Raw genomic sequence first — 14,661 nt, 5'->3', positions numbered from 1 at the left:
ACATCGTATCCAGAAGACATGCTGAAGCTACTTCACAGACACAGAAGGGCTACCCTGGAGAGGAACGGTGTATGGAATGGAATGTTGACACCAGGTGTCTGGATGAAATGCCTGGGCCGGAGTGTGTCAAACTCAACCTCAAACTTGGGTTAGTACACTTTTACTTCCACAGTTGTCCTTTTGAACATTCCTAACTTCATAGACTTGTATCTGAAGGAGAAGGTGGATGTGACGAACGGGCTGTGGGCTGTCCCCATAGTTATGGGGCCTTCTCTGAGAAAGCATTTGCAGAGACCAGACAAGATGAGGTCAACAATGTGCTTGTACTTTTATTATAAAAGTAAAATAAAAAATAGCATTTATAAATCCAACATTTCTTCTTTTAAAGTATTTGATTTAGAAAACATATTTACAATAGTAAAATGCAGAAAAGGGGGAAAATACTATTTTCAGCACTGATTGTAGCATGTTTTAAATATTGTTAAGTTCATGTGTTTTTTCAAATCACAGATAAACCACATTAGAAAAAGCAATGTCTTTTTTTTTATTGCGCATCAAGTTACTCATTTAAAAATATCTTTTTCCTTAATCTTAATTTGAATGCACAACTGTACTGTAGATGGCTAGAAAGAACACCAGGTGGGGACAGCGACACCTTTTAATAACAGTGGGGAGCCCAGCAGAGGGACTGCAGTAACAAACAAAGCAAGTGTAATCCCATAGCAGCTGGAAAAGCTCAAGACACCACACCCAAGCCACACGGAGTACGTCTGAGTTCTGTGATTGCTAGACACCATCTGTATATGACAACTCAATTTCAGAACCAAGAAAGGAAGCCAAACTTGGAAGGCCTTGAATGATAAGAATGACCCTGCAGGCCAGGCCAGCGATCCTCCAGCACCTTTGGATGGCTTTGCCTTCCTCCTTTGGAACGACGCAATGGACTTTCAGGGTCTTTGGTTTACACGGTGGGAAGCTGCCAGCAGGCTAAATCTTGCCTTCTATAGGTCCTTCCTGGCCATAACTGTGGGGCATTTTGTTCAGAGACAGCAGCGGGCTATCCCCAGTGAGAGACTCTGAAAAGCTGAGTTTGCGGAAGGATGTCTCCACACCGCTGTCACAGGTGCTGTCGCTGTCCCGGAGCTCATCTGCGGAGAAAGCACAGACTCATTAGGCGCCGAGCTAGGCCATGCTCTGCCTGCTGTCCGTCACCTTCCACTGTCAACCTCACACGTCCAGAATCACTGAGGAGGGAGGTGCACATGAGGCACCAGCCAGATGAGACTGGTCTGTGGGTGTGTCTGAGGGGCGCTGTCCTGACAGCTGATGGAGGAGGACAGGGTCCACTGTGGACAGCACCACTTCCTGAGAGGCAGTCCTGGGCTGTGGAAGAAAGCTAGCTGAGCCTGAGCCCGTGGAGGTAGGGAGGAGCTGTGCTCAACAGTTTCTGAGTCAAATTCTTTGAGTTCCTGCCCGTCTTCCTTCAGTGATAGATGGTGACCTGGGAGCTGTCTTAAACCCAGAAAGTTTTGTCACAGTGTCAAGACAGAACTAGGACCCGGCCCACAGCGGTGGGGCTCCCTTCCCAGGCTCTGTGGTGGCCTCCTGTATGGAGGGACACACTCCCTGGCTTCTGCCAGCACTGCCTCCCCGCCCCCCATCATGCCACCTGTACTGCTTGGCTCTGTGACTGGCAGGAGTTATCACATGACACTAGAGAGCCACAGGGTCAGAGCTGGCCGAGAGTACATCTTTCTGTTTACCAGAATCTGTTGTGAATTCTCTTGGTTCAGAATAAACATGTTTTTCTTTTTAAAACGAGGCATATTTTTCTAACTGCTCTATTATTTTACTTTTTTTTTGCCTACAGCTGGGCAAACTGCTGAACACAAGGCAAAATAAACTCATAACAGAAGCAGGAACTAAAAAATGACATCTCTCTCTTGGCCATATGAGCTTTTAAATAATGCACACTGTCTAAAAAAAATTTTTTTTTGTGTGCAAGAAAATGAGGCTGTTTTGTTAAAAAAAAAAGTGTCTATACCAAAAGCCTAAGTTAAATTCTATAGCCTGAAAAGCATCCCTGGGGATCTGACCAGAGCAGATTATTTCTGTATAGCGACTAAAGAAACAGAAACCTCACACTTACTAAGCAAAATACTTGAATCTCATCACTGAATCTTAATGTAAGGGCACTGAGACTCAGTGACCATGCCACAGTGGTGCCCTGGTGTTAACTCATCCAATCAACTGTCTATTATATAACAGGACTGTGCAGTATTTCAAAGGCTTACTGTTTATTATGGGTTGGATCTTAAAATGTCCTACAAAGGCTATGTGCTAAGTAATGTCTTGGTTTCCAGATTGTGACATTATTTGGAGGTGATACTACTCTTTGAAAGTGGGGCCTCAAAGAAGAAAGTTAGGTCTTTGAGGATGTGGCCTTGAACTGAAAGTGTGGCCTTGATTTGAGGGTGTGGCCTTGAAAGAGATTGGTACTTGTGCTCCTCCCCATCTCTGTGTATTTCCAAACACCTTGGCGCGAGTAGGATTTGTCTACCAAATGTTTCCTCAGTGATGAAGGGTTTTGCTATACCCTGAAGGCAGTGGCACATGGAGCCTATAAAAACTGTGCCCAACCCAATGTCTTCTCCTTGTAAGTTGGTCACAATGATGGAAATCTGATGCAGTATTTAAGCATTTACTTTGTGTTTGTGGGACGTGTGCGCATGTGGAGACTGGCCAGGGAGCCCCATGGATTTACCCCTCTTGGTGTCCATTCCTCTGTGCATGGGCTGCCGGGATTGCACATATTTGCCACCCTTTCTGGCTTTCCCAAAGACACAGGAGAGGGCAAAGTTAGGTTCTCACACTTGCAGTGTTCCTAGCTGCTAAGGAGTTTTTAATTGTGATAGGAGCGCCATCATGCCACATCACTGCGGTGAGGAGAACAGATGGTGGGGCTGACTAGGTGCTGTGACGGAGGGGAGGGGCCAGCAGAGACAGAGAGGCTGACTAGGTGCCGCAGTGGAGTTCAGGCAAGCACTGAGGATGGGCAGAACTGGTCATCTGCCACACAGAGGAGACCGTTCTGGGTGAATGAAAGGCACTGAATGCCAGAAAGCGTTCTGGCAAACTTTTTTGTCATAGTCTGGCTATACTTTTGACATGGCTAGTAGGAGTTTGTGCAAGAGTCAAGTGTTGTGTGCAGATGATAACATTTATTTGGCCATAAAGAAAGATAAAATTTGCAGGGAAATGGATGGAACTGGAGAATACTAATCAAGGAAGCCCAGAGACATAAATACTGTTCTCTCTCACGTGTGGATCCTAGTTTCCAACTGTCTTGTATGCGTACTCATGTGGGAGTGGGCGTGGGCAGAGGCCAGGAAACTAGAAAGGGGCTTTCAGGGTGCAGGAAGCAGGCTTTAAAGGGCTGTGAGGGTAGGGAGGGAAGCAGAACACGTGTGAAAGTAGGAGGGAGATGGGGAAGGGGAGGATAGAGGACACGGGACAGGGGCAGGGCTGGGGGATTGGAGATGAGGGAGTCATATCCGGGCACACACAGGAACATGTACACACAGGCCTCATACATGCACAGATATACAAATGTCTCTGCAGAGGAGGAGGCTTAGAGCTGGGCCTACCTATGCACAAGAGAGAGGAGGAGGAGGGGGGAGGAGAAGGAAGGGGAGGAGGGGGAGGAGGAGGCAGAGTGGGTGTGGTGACAAGGCCCCAGAGGACACTGACAAGGGAGGGCTGTCAGCTGTGACCACTGCAGCCACAGAGGAGTCAGATGAGCGCCCATCGGGCAATGTGGAGGAGCCCCCAGGAGGGGAGGGGACAGAACCAGACGGTGGGCAGAGGTGGGGAGAGGGCAGCAGCTTTCACAGTCTTCTGTGAATATGAAATTCAGCCAAAGGATGTAACAAGGAAGTGATGTCTCATTGGTGTCTAAATTGCTTTTTTTTTTTTTTAAATCTGTTTACTGTTTACTGGATATAGTACAATGACAGTTTCTACTGAACTTGGAGGCTGTGTTTACCTGTAGATCCCCCATATGAGAAAATGTGTATAAAAATAACAGCATGTAACATACAAACGCGAAAACAAGAGCTGACCAAAGCGCTATCGCTGGACGAGGCCCTCCCTGCAGAATGGCCGTGCCGGTTAGCTGAGATGCGACATTAATTAGAACGGAGCTAAGCAGCCTGTGGTCAGTTTGGGTTGTGTTTAAAGATGAGAAGTTACATCCTATCAACTAGGTTGTCCACAGCAGGTGGGCAAGGAAGGACAGACAGGACAAAGAGGCAAGAATTGGGTAACCAGGACCTGCCAAAGGTGATAGGCAGGTTCCCCGGGGAAGACTGCCCCAGGTGGAGGGCAGATAGACACAACCTCCTGAACCCAGACGGAAGGCCTCCCACCCGGGCGCTGGCATGATACAAAGATGGGAGACTGCTAGTTGTTCCTGGTTTCAGTGGAGCTTGTGGCTAGGGTAGAAGATAGACAGAAAGAAAGATGCTGAGGTTAGAGAAAGCCCGGGCAGATGCAGTGGCATAATTCAAGTCTGTATTGAGATCCAGTCGTACAAATGTATGTGTTGATGGTGACAGGTGGACATTAACACAGGCAGGACCATGAGCAGGGTGAGCTGAAGGAAGGACACTGCTGAGGGAGGGAGGAGGTGGGGGACCCAAGGGTGGTGGCGTGGAAGGACGGGTCATACAGTACGCATATTTCCTGGGTCTTACTTCTTGTCCTGTGACCTCAGGGCTGTGCACCTTTCTTAGAATCTTCCTCTAAATTTACCAAATATGAGAAGCAGTGCTGCTTTAACCCCCATGTCCAATGTTTACCGGGAGTCTACGTGACCCATATGCTAATGTGAGGGTCGTGGGGACTGCCTGCTCGTGTGTAGGGGGCGCTGTGGGGAGCCGGTGGCAGGCCACACAGGAAGACATGTCTGGGAAAAGACTAGGGAAGGGAAGTGTAGTGCCACCTCACAGAGCACAAAGACCTTGCCGGAGAGGAGAAGGAATGTCTCAGCCTCTTTACCTATGTGCTGCCTTGTAGAGGGAGACGAGAGGGGCAGCAAGTGGGCCTGAGCAGTGGTCACGGGGCTGGAGGCTGTGGTTTCCGGGGTGCGGAAGGCTGCCTGGATCACTTCAATGGCCTCTGTGTAGCCCATCTGTTGCAGGGCCTCCATCAGCTCTTTGATGGTGCCCCCAGAGACCTGGTAGGAAAAGGGAGAGCATCTTCTTGTGTCCCGGCCTGTTTGCAGGCTGTAAGCGTCGACGCCTATCCCTTCTCTGTGTCGGCTCCAGAGAGCCAGGGTGGGGTGGGGGGTTAGGACAGGGCAGGGAAGGAGTACCTGAAGAGACACACAGTGTTTAGGTTCTAGTTCCCATCTTAGATCAAATCCATTTAGAAAGTCACAGGAGAGGTGGATAAGGGAGATGTAGAAAATGGAGATGGAGATGATGGGGGTGGGAATAAAGAAAATGGAGGGGAAGGGAAGGGAAGGGTGAAAGCGTGAGTTCAGTCAGGAGACTGCCTATGGCGAATGTCTATGCATAGATAGATGTCATCCAGGGAAGACAGCAGCTGGCAATGCCAGCCTCATTCAGGGTATCTCACCCATGTTTGTCTACTTTCTAGTTTAGAACAGCTCTAATCCGATTCACCCGAGGGAACAATGAACCCATGGCCCCGGATCCCCCTCTTGGAATCAGGGATGTGCACACTGGTCACAGCTTGGAGGGAGTCCCATCGTGTGGGCAGTCGTAGTTTTCACAGGAATGCTCTGAGAATTTGAAAATGGGGAATGCCTAGAGACAGGTAGTCAGTCTTCTCAGGAAAACGGGCGTCATCCTGGCCTAGGTCCCTTCGCCTCCCATGCCCTAGGCAACGACTGGTTTCCTTCCACAAAGTTACAGTGTAGGGGAATGGACTGTGCGGCTCAGTTTGCTGACACAGTCAGCTACCACAGTTACACACACAACTCTAAATGGCGCAGTGGTGCTTTACCTCATAGTTGTCCATAAGAGTTTTAGAAGGGGCAGGGCTCAGCCGGAAGGCGTTGTTCAATATCCCCAGACCTAACTTCTGGGCCAGAGTGGCCCAGTTTTTGTCTGGATCAGGAATTTCCAGCAGCTTGCAGAGTTGCAGTCTCGTGTCTTCTGTCAACTGCTTCATGTCTCCTAAAGGAAGAAACATGACTGCTTTAACCTTCTGGGGACAGTCCATCTGAGAGGGCGTGTGGGCGTGCCACTGGCCAGCTTCTGATGGGGGCAACCAGGTTTCCACAGAGTCCTGAGGCCCTGCTCAGCAGCAGCCGTCTGTGCTCCTGTCAGCTCGGGGCACACCTCCAGGGAGCTCAGAGTCTGAAATAGGAGCTAGACCATTTGCAGCACACCCTGGCCCAGGCTGGCTCCTCTCCCCCTGCAAACCACAGCATGGGGCAACACTGGCTGACAGAGTCTCTTCTGTCACACCTCACCTTGTGGTAGTATATCATCAGATGTGAATGCTCGCTCATATGGTTTCCCATTTAGTATGTCAAATACCTGTCGGATAGAAAAACATAAGGAAATGTTCACAGAAATGACATTTAAAAATCCTGGTGTTCGCTGAGGTGACTTTGGTGACAGTACACAGGGTCGGAACGTCAGGGGTTGGCCTTCTGTGCTCCCTGTAGGGACACCCAGTCCAGCAAACAGGCTCCCAGACGAGCACAGAGAGTTTGGATCCCTCCAAAGCCCACTGTCCTGGACATGTACACTGCCTGCACTGCCTCCCTGGCTCCTTTCTCTTGGCCCAAACACCTAGTGTTTTCCCCTTAAGTGTAAGCCCTATTTTATTTTAAAGAAGGTTTTAAATATGTTTATGGAAACCCACAAGAGAATTTCTAGTTTATTTTTATGTTCAGAAACCCCTCACCTAAGCTCTGAGCAAGCTAGCTTCTGACAGAGATGGCCAGAATTCTGGTTGTGTGCTCAGACAGGGAGCCCTTCCGTGAGTTTTGCACTTTCCTAACCTGTCACATCTGAACTCTGATCACATTGAGCCAACAGCTCTCCACTCAGGCTCTGCCCACCCCCACCGGTGGCTCCTGGACGGTCATGTCAAGATAAAGACCCTCCTGATAAGCAGACTTCATGGGAACAAAGGCATGTTCTTTGGGGAAGAGAGTGCCAGGAGAGCCATCTGTCTTTATATTCCTGAGCCACCGGCTCCCCTGCAAACACCCACGCGATGGGCTGGCCAGGGCTCACCTGCCAGTTGGCAGCCATGTCCAGGGGTGTGGTACCTGGTACCACACCCTCATCATCTCCAGCCTGCTCCCAAGAGTCGTCCAGGTCGTAGAGAGGCTCAAAGTTCTCCACCAGGGGGTCTGCTCCTATGGAGTCGGGCAATACAGTGTCACGTAAAGGAAAAGCTGGTCACCTTCCAACTGTACACAGGACTCGCATTTCTAAGGACAAATGACCTCTGATCCATTTAGGCAACCACAGGATAACTTTTCATTTCTAGTGAAATTTAAAACCGTTTTCAACAGTTTTAATTGACTTCAACTGAATAGGTATCATAAGGATGCCCTCTCTAACTGAGGACACTGTAAAGAGAAGGGGAGGAGGAGGGTGAGCGGGAGGGGAGGAGCAGCTATGTGGAGGGAGACTGGGAGGAGGGGAGGATATGATTGGGATATAAAGTGAACACATAAAAGACTTCAAGTACTCCTCTGACTTGTAATTCTGGGAGGACATTTCACACTAAAGGACACATTTTAACCCAAGGACTAGTAGGTGGCAACTTTTGCACCAACAGGGGTAAAGTCCAGAACCTTCACGGTTACACCTACCAGTACCCACTTCTCACACGCTCTCCTGCTTGTGTGGACACATCTGCTTGGTCAGTTCTAGCCTCTGGGGCTGAGAGCCATACTTTTGGAGCCCTAGTTCTTTTGTTGTTGTTGTTGTTGTTGTTTTTCTTGTTTGTTTTTCGAGACAGGGTTTCTCTGCATAGCCCTGGCTGTCCTGGAACTCATTCTGTAGATCAGGCTGGCCTTGAACTCAGAAATCAGCTTGCCTCTGCCTCCCAAGTACTGGGATTAAAGGCCTGGCTGGGGCCCTAGTTCTTAAGCAACAGAGAAATAGACACCACGGGGACCTGTGCTAGGCGGGGCGTGTTGTTCTGTGCTAACGAGTCTTGGGGACCTTGCCTGTTCTTCAGCTCCCAGCAAGAGAACACAAAAAGGACTCCAAATGTTCGTCTGCATTACCTCTCAATTCTTGGCTATTCTACTGGTGTTCAGCGCTGTGTTTAACCAGGAGTGGCAGGCTCAGAACAGCCTTTTGGAATGAAGGATTTGTTTGAGTTCTGCCAGCAGAACCTCTGACTTGGGCCAACACTGTGCTGTCTGGATGCTCTGTGTGGCCTTGTTTGCTCTTTTGTAACGTAAGCAAAACACGGCCAGGAACACGATGTGAAAACGGGTTTGAAAACCTGAGGGCTACACACACACACACACACACACACACACACACACACACACACACACACACACACATACACACACACACACACCTGAAGTGACCTTCTTGACTCTGAGGAGGTCAGGGTGAGGCTGTCTGTCTGGTTTTCTTTGTATCACACAAGCTATTATTTGCTACCTTTTCTTGGCGAATTCAAGTAAAAGCGTTGACAGTCCTATTGATGAATTTACTGCAGAGACGGTATCTCACTGTGTATCTTTGTTTGGCCTGGAACTATGTAGACCAAGGTAGCCTAAGCTTGTGGCAATTCTCCTGCCTCAGCCTTCTGAGTGCTGAGATTTCAGGTGTGCATCACTACGTCTGACCAAGAGACAACATTTTTTTCAGTATAATCAGTGACTCACACACACTACAGCCAGGGCCTCTTTGCCAGAATGTGTCGTGCACAAACCTTCCCTTATCAACCTCCAGAGTAAATCAGGTTTGTCTCGACAGGCCCAGAAGGCCAATCTCATCAACATGTGTTGACACTAAACACAGGAGGCGCCAGAGACAGATGAGCTGGGATGCTTCTCTATGCTTGACAGGACTAGAGAGCTAACCAGAAGAACCCCAGAACCCCAGGCAAAGCAGAAGGAAACACTGTGTGGAGGACACAAGTCTGCAGTCGGGCTGCAGTGGTGTGACTCACAGCTCTCGGGGACGCTGGGAGTCGGGCTTGAACTTTCTAGTCTGTCTTGTTGGCACTAAGATGGGATTAATACTAACAACAGTTCTTATCTCAGAGAGTTACTGAGGATTAAATGTGGTCACGGAGACTGTCTGTGGGATGTCAGCATGGTGTCAGGAACATAGGGAAGGCAGTGAATGCCACCAAGTTTTAGTGCCTCATGCACAGTCATATGAATACAGTGGCTCATTGGCTTTTTCTATGACTTCAGCTTCTAAGGGACGCTTTCTGCAAAAGGAAGTCTTTGGATGTTTTCCTTCTGGGAGACTTGGAATATGACCAGAAACTGATGTAGCTCAAGATTTTATAGGCACTGAGTCAACCTGAAGAACCCAAATGCAACATAGACTAATCAGAGTGGACACTACTGTGAACAGCAAGACAAACCCCAGATCACTGGGCCAACAGAGCCTGCCTGCACTGCAGCTGAAGTGTGGCCCACCGGCGTGCAGGTCTCATTGACCCGTTCTTTCCCAGGGCAGGACCGAAGCTTCTGAAGGCAGCATCACACCCGCAAGCAGTCTGCTTTGCTGGTGTCTGTCAGCGAGCAGGAGCATCTTACCTGCCGCTTTGAGAAGAGCTGCCAGTCTGGTGGACCCCCTTCCAGCGGCGATATGCAGAGGTGTAGTCCCATCATAGGTGGTACTGTCCACGTGGGCATCACCCTAAATTCGCCCACAAAAAAAGAGTTAGCAGAAGGCTCTCTTCTCCGCCTGTCTACCTCCATATTTCCATCGCACCTCAGGTTACGTCATTCACCCCACTGCTATACTGGGCTGGCTCTGTTGCTGAAGAAGTCCCTAGTTAGAGCGCTGGGCTGGAGCAGGGGATGCAGGAAGTGCAGAGCCGACTACTGACAGCATAACTGGTCCTAGCATAATTCTTTGAAAAGACTTCCCTAAAATTTCCAGGGAGATTTAGGTCAAGATCACAGGTACGCCCTTTACCTCCAGAAGCAGGCAGCCAGCCAATGAGATGTTGTCGTACTCCACGGCCAGGTGCAGCGCTGTGCGCCCCGACTTCTGCTCCTGAGCATTGACTTCCGCCCCAGCAGCTACCAGCAGCAGCAGGCAGGGCAGGCTATTGCTCATTACAGCTATGTGGATGGCATTTAGACCTAAGGCCAAGCAAAGGCAGAGATGTGGGTGAGACTGACTGACAGAGCTGGGCTGTGGGGAGGAAGGACACCACCAGGTCGCAACACTTCCGGTTTCTGTTCAGGGCATGCGCTTCAAACGGTCCATGGTCCACGTGGCTCGTATGGTCCACTGTTCTGCTTTCAGAAGCCCCAAGCTCCTATCATGCTCACGGGAGAGACTGAGGTACTAAATAAACATTCTCCATGTACGTGATGCTTTATATAATACTAATGTTTGCTCGGGCCTGCTTTCCCACTCACTAAGTAACTCTTCCAAATCCTCTTTAAGGCAGTTTGCTGTGGTAAGCAGCAGAAATAACCTCAAGATATGACAAGCTGGCCGATGAGAGTATTTGTGGTGAAAGTCAAGTCAGACACATTTATCAAATGCCAAACTCCTACGCTGCAGCCGAGAGGGAAAGGTTAGCCAGCGAGACGACTGCCCTTACCTTCCCCGACGACTGCCCTTACCTTCCCCGTTGGGGTGGTCAATAAGGAGCGCTGCTTTCCTGTTCTTCAGTAGGATGCTGAGGATTTTATCGTGTCCTTCTTTGGCAGCTAGGTGCAGGGCAGAGTTGCCCCAGCGGTCCAGAAGGCTCAGGTCAGCCCCAACCCTCAGCAAGTCCTCCACCACATCTTCCTGCTGGGTGATCACGGCCAAGTGCAAAGGTGTCTATGTAGAGAAGGGGCAGGAAAGCCACTGGTTAGGAACATCTGTAGCCTCTGGCTTCAGACTGTGCTATGGAGTCATACTGTAGGGGCGTTTGTCATTCAAGGGGCTTCCTGTTCCACATGCCAGGCTCAAAGGGCCAGGGAGGCAATCAGCGTTCAACGGTCAGGGATATAGGTCACATTTAAAGGGCTTAGCACTTCTGCATAGCAAAAGTAGTTTTGCTACATGATTTTTAACTCTTACAGAAGGAAATTCAATTTCTTTGAATTTCTGATAGGAATCTATCTATAGCTGGGTAATTCTATACATTAGCAAATTCACCCAATGCTGTGTTTTAACAACAAGATGTAAACAGACTATTAAAAGAAAGCAACCAAGAAAGATGCCATCCCTCCACAATGGTATGGAAATACATATGATAAGTTAGAATATATTGCTATGCTCTTGTAAGGCTGGCTTATAAGAGATCCACAGTTACAAGCTATACCGTAAATACTACCAAAGGTATTACCGGATTCTCATTGGCATAGTTAGCCAATACAACACTACCTAAGAAAGCTCAGGCAGAAAACAATCCCGGCTACTGTGCATAATAGGTACTGCGAGGTCTTTCTGACTACCCTGACCACAGAGTTGTGCTTCCATGGATGTTAGTAGGATGCATGGAAAACTGTTTTCAGAAGCAAGCAAGGTTAACCCAGTCATGAAAGTGTCTGTCAAAGAACTAAGATCACCGGTAGAGGGGAGCTCTTTCTTTCAGTGCCAGCCAGTCTGTTTCGTAGGAGCTTAACACTGAAGTCCAGGCTGTGTAGTGAGGACTTGCCCGATGAGAAGCAGCGGCTGGAGGGCCACCAACACCCAAGTCACCCTGGTGATATGTTAGGCGTCTAGATCTTAACCTCTAAGGTTATATCTTAAACAACTTTAAAATGTGTGGCTCAAGTGAGCCCTAGAATCCACCTGAGCTCAGGACTCAAACTGCCCTCGTGACCCACTTGTGACGCTGATGGACAGGTAGACAAGGTGCAGGTGCTCGCTGCAGTGCTGCAGATCCCGGTGGGAGGTGAGCAGCCGGTTAGGGGACACTACAGCATTCTCTTTGGCAGCAGTGAGAACAAGCCAGCTGTGGAACTGATGGGTGAACACTGAGGATCCGAGACAGGGACACAGTACAAGGCTATGCACACATCCGCAGACACATGGACTGACTACTCATCTGTTCATTCACTCTGTTTAGAGACAGTCTGGCTTTCTGCCCAGGCTGCATTGGAACATCTATACTCACGGATTCCTCCTGCCTCAGCCTCCTGAATAGCAGGAACTAGAACATATACCACCATGTTTGTTTTAGGGAAAAAAATCTTACAGAGCTAACCATACATATAATTAATGAAATCGGATTAGGATCTGTTGCAATTTCCCAATTGTAATATTGTGGTAAGTAGGGGACTGGAGAGATGGCTCAGAGGTTAAGAGCACTGACTGATCTTCCAGAGGTACTGAGTTCAATTCCCAGCAACCACATGGTGGCTCATAATCATCTGTAATGAGATCTGATGCCCTCTTCTGGGGTCTGAAGACAGTGACAGTGTACTCACATACATGAAATAAATCTTAAACAAAATATTGTGATAAGTAGGATGTAACTGCAGGGGAAAACTAGGAGGTAAACTTCTGGTTCAATCTCAGGAAATATACAGGTCCTCTCAGTTTAATTTTGCAAAAATTATGAATTGAGAAAGTATTTTAAATTGAAACTTAAAGGGAAAGGCTGATGCAGTGGGATAGGAAATGTATGTGCGGATTGCATGTGAGTGCACTAAAGAATAAAGAGTCCAGTGTACCTGTCTGTAGCCAACACCTAGAAAAGTGCTCTTCCTAAATGCAAGTTTCATTTGGGGATAAGGGGCCTGTCAGATTCTATGCAAGGTAATTCTGAGTTCTCCAAAGCATAAACTTTTATGTTATTTCAAGATTATGCTTATAATGAATTTACAGTAATTACAAATGTGGCAAAAATGAGAGCCTGGAGAACATTCTGTGAGAACAAGCATGCATAAATGGCCGTCACATGCTGGCGACTGTGGGAAGAGAACACAGTTTAAAGGCTTACTTCAGAAATCCTTTCTGTGCCATACTCGGGCTATTCTAGAGACTGAATGGGTTCCAACAGGGATCTGATTATGTCAGGTGGTCACAGAAATGTACTATGATTAGTGGAAGATATTTGGGGAGAATGCTTGAGATAATTTACAAATAATCCAAAGTACTTAGAGAACTGTATACTTTTCTCTCAAGAATAGTTATTATGTCATGTATGATGGTGCATATCTGTAACTCTAGCCCAGAGGAGTCTGAGGCAGGAGGATTACCATGTGTTTTGGGCCATTCTGATCTATATAGTGAGTTCCAATTTTGCCTGCATTATATTATAGAATCTCGTCTAAACAACAACAACAACAACAACAACAACAAAACAAGGAAACAAAGAAAGAAAATACTCCAAATTAAAAAAAAAGTTCTTAAGCTGGGTGTGGGGTATTTGTAGTCCTAGCACCCAAGAAGAAGACACAGGAGGACTGACAGTTTCATGTTAACCTGGGCTACATAGCAAGTTCTGGGGCAGCCTCGAGCACAAGAATATCCTCTCTCAAACAAAACAAAACCAAAACAAGACAACACAACTCCACAAAGCCAAACAAAGACACTCAGAAGTTACTAGAAACACAAAAGCTGCCTGTCAGTTAGTATGTCCTTGAGGCTAAGATGCTGCGTCAGGGAATGCAGAGTCTGTGGCCGTTAACTGAGTGATGCTAAGGTGGAAAAAAATGGAGGAGAAAGAGGGTCTGAGGGCTCCAAGCCAGAGAGGCTTTGCCTTAAGCTCAGTGGAGAGGTTCCATTCGTGAAGAATTGGTTCACACACAACAGAGCCTGCTTCCGCAGGTCCTATCACCAATAGCCAACAGGGCTTCCTGACTCCAACCTCCAGCAGCTGCGGGAAGCAGTTTTCTGCAAGGAAGACTGTGAAGTAACAGCTTCCTCTTCTTCAGTTTATTCTTATACTTGTGATGGTTAAAAAGGCAATCTGCTACTTGTCTGCTGTGAGGTGGTGGGTGCAGGGGTGATGCCCTCCTCCACCCTGCCTCATCATTCAGGAGGCTGAGGTAGAACACTGATAGTTCAATGCCAGCCTGGGCTATACGAGGAGAGAGAGAGAGAGAGAGAGAGAGAGAGAGAGAGACAGAGACAGAGACAGAGACAGAGACAGAGAGAGACAGAGATACACACAGAGAGACAGAGAGAAGTGTGGATAAGAAGTGATGACAACTTGAATAACTTGTTTTAAAAACAAAGCAACATGGCTGTAGTTTTCTGGAAGGGTATGTGCACAGTTCTGGACACCATCCCAAGCATCAAAATGAACCAAAAAAAAAAAAAAAAAAACCAAAAAACCAAAAAACCAAAAAACCCCCAAAAACCCACAAACAAACACCAAGTAAGAACTCTACTAGTTCTTATCTCTTCTGAATAACAAATTATTCGTTCAGTACTGGCCTGGCTGTGGGGATCAAAGAGACACTCTGGGCAAGTGAGAAACTGGTTAAGACCAACAGGTCCAGAG

At 48.0% G+C, this 14,661-nt stretch overlaps 1 protein-coding gene across 2 annotated transcripts in view; it reads right to left on the bottom strand.

The window, feature by feature from the left end:
- Window positions 1-304: 304 nt before the first annotated feature.
- Window positions 305-14,661, bottom strand: part of Nfkb1 (nuclear factor kappa B subunit 1) — a 113,747-nt gene continuing 99,390 nt past the window's right edge. Inside the window, exons 18-25 of one of the 2 annotated variants that reach the window (XM_052179168.1) lie at window positions 10,838-11,039; window positions 10,176-10,345; window positions 9,791-9,893; window positions 7,278-7,402; window positions 6,503-6,569; window positions 6,031-6,203; window positions 5,059-5,236; window positions 305-1,148 (exon numbers count right to left, since the gene is read on the bottom strand). In XM_052179168.1, coding sequence (XP_052035128.1) covers window positions 988-1,148; window positions 5,059-5,236; window positions 6,031-6,203; window positions 6,503-6,569; window positions 7,278-7,402; window positions 9,791-9,893; window positions 10,176-10,345; window positions 10,838-11,039 — 1,179 coding nt within the window. In that variant the 3' untranslated portion in view covers window positions 305-987. The remainder of the gene's footprint in view (window positions 1,149-5,058; window positions 5,237-6,030; window positions 6,204-6,502; window positions 6,570-7,277; window positions 7,403-9,790; window positions 9,894-10,175; window positions 10,346-10,837; window positions 11,040-14,661) is intronic. The other variant, XM_052179169.1, reaches the window with a different exon arrangement.

Source organism: Apodemus sylvaticus, chromosome 4, assembly GCF_947179515.1.
Source record: "Apodemus sylvaticus chromosome 4, mApoSyl1.1, whole genome shotgun sequence".
NCBI lineage: Eukaryota > Metazoa > Chordata > Mammalia > Rodentia > Muridae > Apodemus > Apodemus sylvaticus.
The sequence above is the reverse complement of the archived record's forward strand: the minus strand, read 5'-3'. Positions and strand labels throughout refer to the sequence as shown.